Genomic DNA, 14,802 nt, shown 5'->3' on the forward strand with positions numbered 1-14,802 from the left:
AGCATCTACAACCTCTTGCAATCAAGATCCTCTCACAAGTTTTTTTTACTTTCTGTTTACCAATTATATTCTACAATTTAGTGTTTAACATTATTTAATTTGCCTTTGATTTGTATTTTTAATTTTATAAAGACTATCCAAACGGATGTACATACTCCTATATCCATTCAATGAAGCGCAAACAGTTGGGCTCAAAGAAAGTTGAGGACTTGGTTTATAAACATACCAACTTGCATCTGCTGTCACGTAAGGTGGATTGATACAAGGAAGGGTCAACCAAGCTTTGGGATGTAGCCCCTAAGTGTGCAAACTTGGATGCAATGCTACATGATCTTACTAAAATCGCAAATGATGATGTTGATAGCATCATGGCACATGCATCTAGCACAAGTGGAACCGTGTTTGGTTCAAATGATCTTGAACTTGCAAGTCTTGCATCAGGAGATGATGAGAATGTGTATATTTTTTAGAATCCTTATGATTTAGAATGACTGAATTTGATTAGTGAATCTTGACTCTTGACTCTTGATTGGTCAACATTGAATCATGAACTAAGTTTTAATTTTGTAACTCAAATTGCATTGGAATCTCGAACTTGAGTATGTTACTAATTAATTTGAAGTTGAACTATCGATGGTGAAGAATCATGCTATGGAATGGTTTGTTTTTGTATATTTCTTCCATTTCTTTGCATATATAAATTATAGTGCATATGTGTGTGTATATTATTATATATATAATAAAATATATATATATATATATATATATATATATATATATAGATATAAACATAAATGCAATCAAAATCAAAAAAAAAAAAAAAAATCTTGCATGTACTTCAGCATCAACAACTTAGGATTATATTAAAAAAAATTGATATAATAGTAATCAACAACACATGATAGTAATATGTTATTAATTATATATAATAACATTTTTATTATTATGAATGTCTAAAAATATATAATTTATTAATCTAATAACAATTCATAATAAAAGTTAATACTAAAAACTAAATAAACAATGATGATACAAATATACAATTATCCAATCAACTAATTAGTCACACCCCTTTGGAGAGTTGCAATATTACAAAGTAATTGGTGAAATACTTGTTTGTTATTAACAGAGACCGAGAGGTCCATATATAAAAAAGAATAAAGCGATATTTCCTTAGGAAATGACCGTAAAGAATAAAAAATATTCTATTCTAGCTAAAAAAGCTAAAGAAAGCTAATAGAAAACTACAGCTATCTAAATATTAGAAACATTCTAATGTTTACAATAGATTACAAATATATAATCATTAACTAATAATAGAAGCTTATCTATTATCACAATACCCTCCCTTAATGGTTAATCTATCCACAACACCAAGTTATCCTCTAAATTTGACAAACTTATCAAGAACAAGAGGCTTGGTGATAATGTCTGCAATTCGAACTATGATAGGAACATATTGCAAGTCTATTGTCATGTCTTCAACCAGTTGTTGTATGTCGTGACAGTGAACATACACATGCTTGGTCCGTTCATGGAAGATTAGGTTTCATGCTAACTTGATAATGCCTTCGTTATCAACAAACAAAATGGTCGATCCTCCTAGTGACATTTGCATATCCCCAAGCATCTGACGAAGCCAAACAGCTTCACAAACTCCCTTGACTGTCCCTTTGTAATCAACCTTCGTAGGGGAGAGAGAAACTGCTTATTGCTCCGTACTGGTCCATGTGACAGCACCTAATCTAAAGCTGAACACATCTAGAAGTTAACTTTTTATCATCAATAAAGCCTGCCCTATCTGAATCTATGAACCCACTGAGTCTAGGATCAAAACTTTGAGAGTAAAGAAGTCCATAATCTGAAGTGCCCTTTACATAACAAAGCACATGCTTGGCTGTCATCCAATGATCAGCTTCGAAACTATCATAAAGCGTGAGATATAACTGACTGCGAAGCTGATATTATGCCTAGTAGCAAAGAGGTAGATGAAGTTGTCCGTTAGTTCCCTGTATGTAGTATCATCAACAAGAGGAGAATCGGACTTGGCTGATAACTTGAGACCTTTCTCCATGGGTGTAGATGCAGGCTTCCAATACTGCATACGAAATTTGTTTAATAGAGCCCTGGCATATTTGGACTAAGAAATGAATGTACTACAAAATTGTTGTCAAACCTCAATGCCTAGGCAATAGTGCATGACCCCAATGTCAGTCATATCAAAAGACTGGCATAAATTTGTTTAATTCCCTAAATCAAAGATGTTGAACTGCCAGTGATGATCAAATCATCCACATAAATAACCAGAAGGATAATGTCACTGTCAGTAGTCTTGATGTACAAATTTGAGTCTGAAAAAATCCTCTAGAAGTCTTGATCACTGAGGTACTTATCAACTTCTATGTACCATGCCCTAGGGGCCTACTTCAAGCCATAGAGAGCTTTCACCAATCTAAAAACCTGATGGTCTTTACCGGCAACCTTGAAACCAAGAGGCTGTGTCATGTAAACCTCTTTGTGGAGATCACCATTCAGGAAAGCACTCTTGATGTCCGTCTGATGGACCTTCCAACAAAATCGTGCTTCCATGGCTAGGACTAATCAAATTGTGCTCATTTTTGCAATAGGGGCAAAGGTTTCCTCATAATCAATGCCCTTATGTTGAAAAAATCCCTTCACAACTAAACAAGCTTTGTACTTATCCAAAGTATCATCAGATTTGTATTTGATTTTGTAAACTCATTTGTAGCCAATGGGTTTCTTCCCTGGTGGAAGATCAAAAAGGACCCTAGTGTTATTCTTCAACAGGCTCTAGTGTTCAGATGTCATGGCATGTTCCTACTCTGGAATTCCTCTAGCCTCGAATTATGTTTAAGGTTCAAACACACTACGAATGTTGGCCATGAGAGCAAAGTTAACAAACTCAATAGGTTTGCTCTTTCTCCGAACAATTCTCCAATCAATGAGCTCATCATCACGAAGATTGGCAAGTGTCTTAGCCCACCACTTAGACCGGAGAAGAGAACGACCAACATTAGTATCAAGAGATGCTTTATGATCAGGTTCCAAATCTAAAGAATTTGAATCAAACGCAGGTGAAGCATCTACAAATCTAGATGATCCTACAAAAGAAGCTGGAGGTGTCTGTAGATGGATCACTGGTATAATTGGAGCTATAAGAGCTACTTGAGCCCTCCCATCAGGTGGACCTAATGAAAGTCTAACTCCCAAATCATGAGCCTTCATAAGTTGGCCTATTGGATCAAGAACAAGAGAAACAGCCATGAATGGTCATCGCAGCTCATCAAAGACTACATCATGACTGTACAGGAGATCAGATGTCCCAGTGTCAATCAAGCGGTAGGCTTTGTGAAGACTATTGTATCCAGCAAGCATAAGTTTCTAACTCTTAGCATCCAACTTTGTGCATGACACATCAGGGATCCAAAACAAAAGCAAGGGAGCCAAAAACCTTCAAGTGACTGATTCTAGGCTTGTGACCTGACCATGCCTCTTCTGGAGTCTTACCTTTGACCGCCACTATAAGTGATCGATTCAAAAGATAAATTGCAATGTTGGTTGCTTCTGCCCAGGACTTTTATGGAACATGTCTGCGTTCGAGCATGAACCGAACCATCTCGGTGATTGTTCTATTCCGACGTTCAACTACATTAACCTGTTGTGGTGTGTTGGGTGCTCATATCGTTGATACAAAAGTGTGCTAACAGAAGACCGTCGAGCAGCCATAGCTAAGTCTCGAGAATCACCAGAATCAGTAAGTCGAAAAAGACCATGATCCTCAAGACCTACTTCAACAATTGACTAAGTCGCCTAATCAGTGATGGTACATTGATGTGAACTGAAGGTGACATCCAACTATGGAGAATGTCGTAGTAATTAAAAGAATGAGAGTAGATATAGTTCCATCCCTAGAACATAGTACACATCAAGCAAAATGAGATTTCTCCCAACAAACTGAGTCTAAATGTTGTCTTTACCAACAACGTTGTACTCTTCTCCGCCACCAAAAATTAATAGAATCTGAATAAGGTTGGTAGTCAGTGAACCAATTCTTGCAGTGAGTGAAATGACAAGAGGCACCTGAATCAATGTACCAGGCAAACGACTTCACATGATCTGCAAGTCTTTTAGCCATGAAGGCGTAAAAGGAAGATTCTGTCTGCTCAGTGTGCTCTGCACTATTTGCTTTGGGCTACAAACTTGATTGCTTAAATTGGGCAGCTAAGTGTTTTCGACATTAAACCTTCATGTGACTAAACTTGTCACAATAGTTGCATTGAATTCTTCTTCTGAGAACCTTCTGAAGCTAGAGCAAAAGACTTCAACTAAGAAGACTGCTAAGACTTACCTTTATCCGTTTGAAAGGATTTAGCAGCAAAGGCTTGCTCTGTGGAGGTGGACCTGGAACTGCTACCGAACTATTGTTTCTACCAATCTTGCTAAAGCAGAAGTATGCAAAGATCTATGAACTTCAGATCAACACTAGTAGAAGTGATGTTGAGGGTCTCGATAAAATGCTCTTAGGACTTGGGCAAACTTTTGAGGATTATGACCACAGTGTCCTCTTCCTCTATCTTGTGACCAATAGCAAGCAATTGATCACGGATTTCCTAAATCCTATTCAAGTGAGCCTGGAGCCATGTTTGTTCATCCATGATAATAAAAAGCGGAGTCTTCTTCAAGAAAAAAGTTCTTCTTTTGTCAGAAGTCTCGTTAAGTTTCTTCAAATGCTCCCATATCTTGTCAGTTGTTTTGTCGGATGGAATCTGAGGGAGCTAATCATCAGCAACGTATAATTTGAGAAGCATTAACGCCTCCCAGTTATTGAGATCCCATGTATCCTGATCGGTACCAATTGCAGTTGAACGCTTTGCAACACCCAGAACAATCCGATCAGTATTTCAATTATCAAAGATTGCTAGTATCCACCGCTTCCATATGCTATAATTCTGACCATTGAATTTCAAATTGCCCTCGAGCGGAGTATTAGTAAAAGATGCCATAGCACATTTTTAATGAAAAAGCGTGAAAATTTGTGAAGGCACGTTCTTTGAGGCAACAAAACGAAAGACTCTAAAAATTTGAAGGGATACTAGCTCGAAAAACCCAAGAAGAATATGTTGTTGGTTTCCGGATCCACTAGCTCAAAAATTGACGCACCCAAAAAAAACAAATGACAACCCAATTGAGATCTTGAAAAACCCACTAAGAATCTGTGAAAAAAACTTGATCTAGTACAGAAAATTAGGATTTTGAACAAAAATGGCCCTGCCGCAAAAACACCACAAAAAATGGCAAAAATGTGCAAAAAAAACATACAGCAGTTGCAGAAAAATGGTTGTTAGAAGCAGATATCACAGAAAATAATTTTGAAAAATATTGCTATGATAATTTCAAACAAGAAATTATAATATTTTTCAAAAATATTCAAAGAATTGGCTCTAATACCATATTACAAAGTAACTGGTAAAATACTTGCTTGTTATTAACGAAGACCGGGAGGTCTATATATACAAAAGAATAAAGCAATGTTTCCTTAGGAAACGTCATAAAAAGTAGAAATATTCTATTGTAGCTAAAAGAAAGCTAAAGAAAGCCAACAAAAACGACAACTAACTAAATATAAGAAACATTCTAATATTTACAATAGATTACAAACAAATAACCATTAACTAATAATAGAAGCTTATCTATTATCATAATATGCAGCTCTTCTTTTCCCCCGTACAAATATATAGTGGGGTATCCAATCAGCAAATAAGGTAGGCCAGGTAGACAGTTTTAGTGAAGCATTGATGCAGGGAGATAACAACAAATACAGAGTGATTTATACATATAGCACAAACCAATCGACATCTCTATCATACTCAGCCAGCAACAATCCATGTAAAGGGGTAGCAGATTGCAGAATAGAAGGAAAAATATATGGAGCAGTCAGCAAAAGAAATAGAAGAAGTTACAGTGTATGGAAAAAATTGAATCAATTGTCATATTCAACCACTGATACAGTCAGGGGCAATATAACGAAATATTATGTGTTACCAGATTCGTCCCCTGCTGCCCGAATTCAGGTCCAGGTCCACCTGAGTCCGGATTCCCAACCAGGTTCATTGCAAGTCCAGGCACGGTCCTTATTTCAGGCTGTGGGTTGACCCCGGTCCATGCTGGAGTTAACCTGGGTGAACCCACAGTGAATCCAGGAGGACCCTGGGTACTAGGCTCCAAAATGTGAAATAAAACAACTTTAAAGAATGTTTTTTTCTAATTTTTTTTATGTAACCCTAAAAGGAAAAAACATTTCGCTCATCTAATCTCTCATGTTGAGGAGAAGGATGATATAGCAGCATTTGGGACTAGTGGAACCGGTTTGGGTTCCAATGATAAGGATCTAGGTATTGTTTCCAAAGTCTAGAGCATTATCTCTTACTAATTAGAAGATGTCTTGTTCTGTGTTAAGCTTTTAGTCGGGAGAAATAAGCAAAATGATACAATCTATATGGTGTATTTTGGTATTGTCTCTGTCCCCTTTCTTTACATGCATCAACCTACTTTCCATAGATATATCATATGGAAATACTACTGAATGCACTCTTGTTTCAAACTTTTAGAGAAAACCTTGATATCTTGAAGTCTGATGGACACAACATGTGCAGTATTTAAAAAATTGATGACCTATCTAAAGTAAAGATACTAGTTGAAATTCTCTCAAACTTGGTAAATCGAGCAAGATTTTACAACCTAGTGGTAAACGACTTGACACTCTTAAGAATTATGATCACAATTCTTCTATTCTTGGTATGTTTTTATCAAAAATAGTTGAAACATTCTGCTATAAAAAAACATATTCCATGTGAGAGTACTCTCAAAATATTAGCTCCTGCTTTGACTTGAGACATATACAGTTGTGCAAGTCCACAAAGTTAACAAAAGAGACACTATCCAGTTCATCCTTTTTCCAGTTCCCAATAAGGCACATGCATCTTTACATTGATTTATTTGAAATTGCTTCTAAGGTTTAAGTAGAGTAAATTCACACCTGTAGAGGACTAAGATCATAAACAAGGACCTTTTCGTCACTACCTTGACGCTTGCCCAAAGAACGGTGAAGAAATGTTCCTAACCATGATCCTGAGCCAATCACAACAGTTGCTGCAAGCACCATTCAATAAACTTTATAAGTATGTGCAGACAAATTATTATGTCAGACAAAAAGACTCACATTCATATGTCTACTATGTGTCATGTGATCTTGCAAAATTAAAACCATTTGCTATATCCAGTAGCTAACAAACATATAAAATGCAAAATGATATGATGTGTTGCAAGCTTACTTAACTTCCTAAAAGAATATTTCAACAAGCATAGTACTTACAGTGTGAAAGGGTAGTCTCCTCGAGATATGGGATATGGAGACAAGTACATTGTTTAAAAGTAGGATACAGGATTCTTTGAATTAAGATACAGTTATATTACACATGAATGTAGGCATCAGGAGATGTTGATACAGGATATCAGTCACAGAATGAGGTCCTTGTTCTAGAACCCAAGTTTCCTAGTGCTTAATACCCCTTCTTGCTACATTCATTTTAATTAATAGATGCATTTGACCAATCAATCATTGCAACTGACATATTATATTACCAAAGCATTTCTGAAGACTTCACTCTTTATTGTACTTTATCATCTCAATATGGAATCAAATTTCTCTACAAAGTTCAAACACAATTTGGATTGGTGGAGAAGTATCTTGAAATTGTCAATGATGTTCAGTATGTGTGTTCATCCTAGAAGGGAGTATTAGCGTACTGTGATGCAGTTACTGTTATTGAGCCCATCCCTCTTGCCATAGGACCGCTGAAGATTTCATTCATTAGTGCAGTTTATTATCCTTGATTTCTCTTTAATAACTATTTGGCTTTCAGTCAAAATCTGCATTTTGCTCCCCTCAAAACCAGTGTTGCACACATACTGGTATAGGTTGTAATTTTCAACATGATGTTACATTATTATAGAATCCATTGTGTCTGATGTAGCATTGCTCAAGCTTTCAGTCATTAATGCAAATTAAAATTATAATATAATGTGGGATTTAGTTATTCTTCAAGAATGATTTCGATTGCTATAAAAGTTATGTTGCATTTTATTAATATCAAGTAACACATGTTGCTCCCAATAACAATTGTTACTGCACAAACTGAAGCTTTCAATCATTGCTTCACTTCATCATTTGATATGAGTTTTAGTTTCTCTTAAGCAACAATTTGGATTGCTGCAAAAGCATCTTTCATTGTTAATTAATGGTTTGCTCTTTATGTTTCTCAAATTAAGAGTATTGACACATACACTCAGATATTAATGCAGCATGTTACCAAAGCTTGACACTTGTCATAAATTGTATAACAAAAATTACAGAATATTAAAATGAATCAGTACTTTTTTTAATAAAATACCATAAATACTAAAGACCCACAATGTTGCTCCCGAAATCTTACCTTTCTTCCATTCCCTCCTAATGGGCTTTTGCTATCCTTTCAATGACAAGGCCTCGCCTCCCATCTTCAAGACTTTCTTCCACTCAAAATGGTGCACTGTGGCTTCCAACAACAGTTCTTATGACAGCACTGAAATTGTTAATTGTAAGCTTTGAGATCACTATACCACTGGTGCTGCCATGAAACTCCAAATAAAGGATTACAAAGGTAGCAGAGAAAACTAATTCTAGCCCCTATCATCATGGGATTTACAGGGCTTCCAGAAATGGTGTGTATTACAGATAAGAACTGTTTGGTAAAGAAGAATCATCACAAATGTGGAAATTAATTGCTCTGAGCAGCACAAGAGGCTGATGAGATGAAACCCCTAAAAGGCAAAAAGCAGGTAGGATAAAATCCTTATCCAAATTAATGTGGTTAATCATTTGCAGGTCTTAACAGTGACAACAATAAGGATCAGATTCAAGCATCTGGAGCACTACTAGGACAAATTACCAGTCCAAAAAAGGTATGCACCATGTTCATCTCCTTTAAACACTGTCAGCAATTAAAAAAAGGTATCAACAGCTCTTTCCCTTACCAACCACACATGAAACAACTCTGTTCACAACTGAAATATTCAGCACCTGATAACATACACCTTTTTTACTCTTCACCAAATATTTTGAATCCTCACATCCTGGTCTGAAAAGAAACCACATGCCTGACAACCTTTGAAAATGCTTCTACCATTCACATATACAACACAAGGCTATTAAAGCCATGAATGAACCAACTCTAAAGACTGCTCAGCATAACTTGCATTTTTTTTCATCATATGCAAAACTTGGTTCTAATGTTTTGAATAATGGAAATGCCCGCACTTTGTCCCATTTAAAATTTCACTGCCCAGTCAAGAAAAAAATAAAAGCAAACACATTTCATGTGCTGTAGACAACTCACAATCTTATCAGCTGCAAAAATAATGATTCCCTTATTTAGTTCATGGAGTCGCACAAAGTTGGAGCTGCTGATAGGCTCATAACTCCTTTCATTATATGCATCAAAGCCATATTCGAAAATAAACATAGACGCCCACTACAATTAATAAAGTCATGCCTCTGGTAAGTTCAACTATTGGCATGGCAAATAATTCTGACAAGGCACACACGTCAGTAGACAAGTAGGCAACTTAAGCAATCACTCATCCAATTCAACCAGACAACCAAGGAGCTCAAACAACTAGGAAGCTCATTCCAAAATTCTCTGAAATTTATATGAATATTTGACATCAATGGCAACATATTCTGCAAAGTTCACAAAGGAAATTGCAAATCAAGAATGAAAAATTTATCCTTTCATCATAGGTAAAGTAATTTCTTTTTATGAGATATACAATCATCTTGTTAAGAATATTGAAAATATAATGTATTTTTACTCCTTATTAAAATTTGATGGGGATGACAGAAGATTGCATTGCTCCGATGCAAAAGATCATGCCACAATTCACTACTTGTGAGGAGGAAGAACAATCAGAAGCAGAAAAGGTGGAGCCTGAGAAGGTGAAGAATACAGAAACATAAGACAATGATAAGAAAGAAATAATTATAGTATATCAGAATTTTGAGATGTCAAATAGGAGGACTACTCAACAAAAGAACATAATAACGTTCAAGCAATACCAATGCACATTGTAGGCATGGACTTAATATATTTTATTCTGGCGATGCAGAGCATTTGAGAATGATCGGTCCATGCATTACTATTATTTGTGATGTTGTGGAGTTCAGATTTGAGATCGAGCACAAAACAGAGGAGTTGCAGGTTTATCTAAAAATCCCATGATTTTATACATCAATTACATAGAGGTGGCCTATAAATTTCAAATTTCATTGCTCTAAATGTCCCCTTTTAGAATTACCGTAGAATTTTCCCTCGAATCAGAAATTAAATAAAACAGGGAACATAATGTAGTTCTGGATATAACATTGTCCTAAGAAGATAAAAGTAGGACAGATCCTTGATATAATCCTGCAATCGTGTCAGGCAATTATTGAAATACAATTCATAAAATCAAGTATTACTAACGGAGCTAAAGAACATATATTCATGACCATCTTAGCCGTATAACATTTCTAATCTATTATTTGGGTTAAGCCATAAAGGAGCTTGGAAAAGGCGACATGATATGGTGCCCAAAGAGGTCTTCTACCCTAGGCTCAAGAGTGTATATACCATCCCTCTTGGCCTCTTGTGGCCTCCTGCCATCCATCCCACATGAGGTGGTGTAACCAGTGAGTAAGCATATAGCAGTTCTCCCTCTTCATGCTACCTTTACTCCCTTGAATCCATCCAAACAATCAATCAATGTAGAAACTAGAGGGAAAACTACAACAAGGTGAACATAGTGATCCTCTACCCAAGGCCAAAGAGTGGCTATACCATCCCTCTTGACCTCAAGTGGTCTTCCACCATCCATATGAGGTGGTGCACCTAGTGAGGAAGCCTATAGCAGTTCTTCTGCCTTGTAATCCTTTCCTACCTTTGCCAAGATGGATTGCTGCTATTTGGAAATCCATCCACATTATTTCTCTTGTCAATTATATTTTATGTTATCTACCAAATGTATTATATTCATTAAATTGTAAGGGATTGCACATTACATTGCTGCATGTATCAGGCATACATATTTAAATTTTAAACATTTATTGAAGCATGACACAATAAACAATAATATTACTGCCTACAAATCAGTAACAAATTCTGATCTAATCCTCATTAATGTCTTATTTGATGTGTTCCCCCATGGAAGTCTTTTTTTTAAATCTTTGTCTCTTGTGAAGAGAGACAACCATTGGAGGTTGTTGATGTTTAATGGTCATAACCCTTAAAGATGCCTCTTTACTCAATGCTGCCTCGGTCTAATCTTTAACCGCTGCTTTAGGTGCCTCTGTCCTAATCACTGGTGCATATTAATAATATTATGAAAGATCCCTTATGGATCTCTTCTGCTGATCTGCTGTAATTTTATATTTTTAAATCTTTTTTCCTGTTTATTTATGTTTTCTTGCAAAACTAGACAGAAGTGTAGAAAGGTTTGTTTGTTTTTTATGGTTTTATAACATAGAAAAGAATAGGGAACAGCAACCATGAAACAAGACTGAAATAAATAAGGTATTCAGTAAAAATCAAAATTATTGCCAATCGTACCAAACAGATTTGTCTGAATTATAGAGCCAAGCAATAAATCCAATGCATTTCCCAAAGCTCACATACAAATTTGATGTCAAACTAGAAGGTGAAGATTGTTCTCGAATCCAGCATACATTTGGAGGTGAATACAAGCAATACTCTATACACCACGTGGTGTATCTGCTGCAAATGGCGTCCCACAGGCTACAATGAACCACGTCCCAATTGGAAAGATGATATGCCACGCTGAAACCCCGATGAGAATTGATGCCTCTGTCCTTAATCACCACGCACAATGCCAAAGAGATTCGGTGCCAAAGATTGCTAAGGGCTACGTCCCAGCCAATCACTAACCTGGGGTTTGTGTCCCAGACTAGAAATCGCCCATTCAGAGCAAATTCATAAACAAGTTGTCAAATATGCAAAAGATGATCTTAGAATGAAGCTTCTACCTCCTTATAACCCCTCTCAATTGCAAATCGAACCCTAAGTGTTTCCAAGTGGTGTTGGGTAATGAAAGTGTTATAATTTCTTATTTTAAAGTGGTCATGTTACTAAAAAATGACCTTTTTCCTCATAGACAGAAATCTGTTCACTGAATTGCCCTGAGACCAAAGAGAAAGATTTAAAGAATTTTGAGACCTTTCCAACAAGCTATCACACCATAGGATGCGCATCTAGATGAGGCCAAAAACCCCTTATTACTCCAAAATGGCTAATAACTTAGCCTTATTTAATTATTAAATGCTAACTTAGGAAATATTAAAAATATAACCCAAATAGCCACAAAATGCCCAACTGACATCACAAACCATAAAATCATCCTGTCACTTGTCTGTGACTGAAGTCAAAAATGAAGGATCCACTAGCAGTCTCATCCCTAAAATCTAGGGATGCTCCTAAAATTTAGAAAACAAGCCCTATCCCTCTAAAACTGAACCCAAAGAGTAATCTCATGCAGACCCAACCCTGGGCAAGATCATACCTCCTAAAAAGTAGGAACTGCCTCCTAAAAACAAGGAATGTCTCCCAACTGATCAATAACTGCCAGAACATCAAGTCCCCAACACTGAATAACCATATTGGGCCTCTATCGAACCCTGTCAGCCTACAAGACCCCATAATAAGCTGACTCACATGTCTCTACTAGACTGAGCTAAAAGTGGGGGCATGACAGTCCTCCCCTCTCAGAGATGCTTGCCCATAAGCAATACAACACTAATCCTCCACTATCCCAAGCAATCCAAATACAGAGCACTAATCAACCCCAAACCTAAAGTGTCTCGTCAAAACAAACATACTCCCCACTGTACGGTGTAGAAGTGAAGTAGATTACATCGTCACAGTAGAGTATCCACCCCTGAATACCCTCGCGCCCAAGAATCCAAACAAATGGCCATCTTGTCCTCCTGTCAAAATTCAAACCAGTAGCCGGTCCCAAAACAATCCTGTTATGCAACCCGTCCCAAACCTCATACAATCTCCGTGGCAAATCTAAGGCACCCGCTCCTGTGTGTTGTGATATTGAGGGACATGGGGTTATGATCAAATCACTGTTACTATCTGAGTCTTGATCAGTAATCATACTCCTAGCTGATCCACCCTGAGATGGAAGTGGGCATTCCTTGAGCACGATCTTCCTTCTCCCAACCATAAACTCCAATTGTCTCGCCTTGAAATCTTGGCTATAACTCCCCAAGTATTGCAACCACTGTACACCCAAAACTACATCTGTGCCCCCTAGATCACACATGTAAAAGTCATTGATCAAGGTGTATCCCTTCATGCCTATGCTCAACTGTGGGATACCCTTGATGCATTGCAGAGTAAGACCATTAGCCATAGTCACATCGATTCCTAGAAAATTTTGTGCTTGCAGACCACATCAGTCTACCATTCTTGTATTTATAAAATTATGTGTAGACCCACTGTCCACCAAACAATACACAGTATGCCCATGGATCATACCCGAGATGTAGAAGAGGTGAATCATCGGTGCACCTAACAACATAGCCATAGTCCCCTGTGTTGCAACTACTACCTCAGCATCTTCGAGCTCAATTTGGACACCATCATCTTTGTCATTTATATCCCGAACCTCCTCATCGTCTACATCTGATATGACCTCAATAAGATGTGCCTTTCCTTGCCCAAGGCACCTATGTACCGGTACCCATGGCTCCTTACAAGAAAAACATAATTTCCTCCTCCTTAGTTCATTTCTAGAATCCAAGTCTACTTTGGGAGGTGGAGGTGGCATGTCCTTAAGCTGTAAAGGAGGTCTCTCTGGTGCCTATATATTCCCCAATGGTTTCTTAACAGTCTGATAAGAGGTAGGAGTGGTGTCCAATCTCAATGTCACATCAATAGCATCCTTAAGAGTGGCCAGCTGGAAAGCACGAACCAATCCCTTAAGCCTGTCCTGCAATCCCTCAATGAATAGCATCACACTACGCTTCTGTGTCATATCAGGTACCATAATTGCAATGCGTTGGAACTCATTAATATAAGCTTCTACATGACCAGTTTGTCTCAGATGAGCCAACTCTCTATAGTAAAGTTCTATATCCTTACGATCTAACCGTGTAATGAGTCGCTCAGTGAACTCAGCATAGGAATGTACTAAGGTGTGATCCTGGGTAACCAATCCATGGTGCCACCAATCATAGGCAATCCCCTCTAGATGCAACACAGCGAACTGAATAGCCTCACGCTCAGGCATAGGCCATAATGAAAGATATATATCCAGCTTGTAAACCCAAGCTCGTGCACTCGTATCTCCTGAGCCATTATATGTAGCCAATGTGATCTTCCCAGTAGCTCTATTAAGGTCATAGTTCTGCTACTGTTGTGGTAGTCTATAACCACGATCTCCCCTGAACCTAGTTGTATCTCTACACTATGCACAATACTGGGGAAGAGGGAAGACATCCCTAACCTCAGGGGGTAGAGCTCTCCACTCAGCTGTGGCTGCCAAAACTGACTCCTAGAACCCCACTTCTGGCGGTTCCACCTATGTTGGTCGTTCACTTGGTATGAACTGAGGAAGCAATGGTCTATTCGTAGTAGGTGTACGATGGCGATGCCTCCTACTGGAATGAAGGGAGCTCCCAACTGA

The 14,802-nt window shown here is 37.5% G+C and overlaps 1 protein-coding gene across 6 annotated transcripts in view; it reads right to left on the reverse strand.

The window, feature by feature from the left end:
• The window catches only part of LOC149547120 (uncharacterized), a 115,108-nt gene that overhangs the window by 93,405 nt on the left and 6,901 nt on the right, over nucleotides 1-14,802 (reverse strand). For all 6 annotated transcript variants that reach the window (XM_089791523.1, XM_089791522.1, XM_089791527.1 and 3 more), the window contains one exon: nucleotides 7,058-7,170. In XM_089791523.1, coding sequence (XP_089647649.1) covers nucleotides 7,058-7,170 — 113 coding nt within the window. The remainder of the gene's footprint in view (nucleotides 1-7,057; nucleotides 7,171-14,802) is intronic.

Source organism: Cupressus sempervirens, chromosome 7 (genome assembly GCF_028749045.1).
Source record: "Cupressus sempervirens isolate cs-2001-9-10 chromosome 7, ASM2874904v1, whole genome shotgun sequence".
NCBI lineage: Eukaryota > Viridiplantae > Streptophyta > Pinopsida > Cupressales > Cupressaceae > Cupressus > Cupressus sempervirens.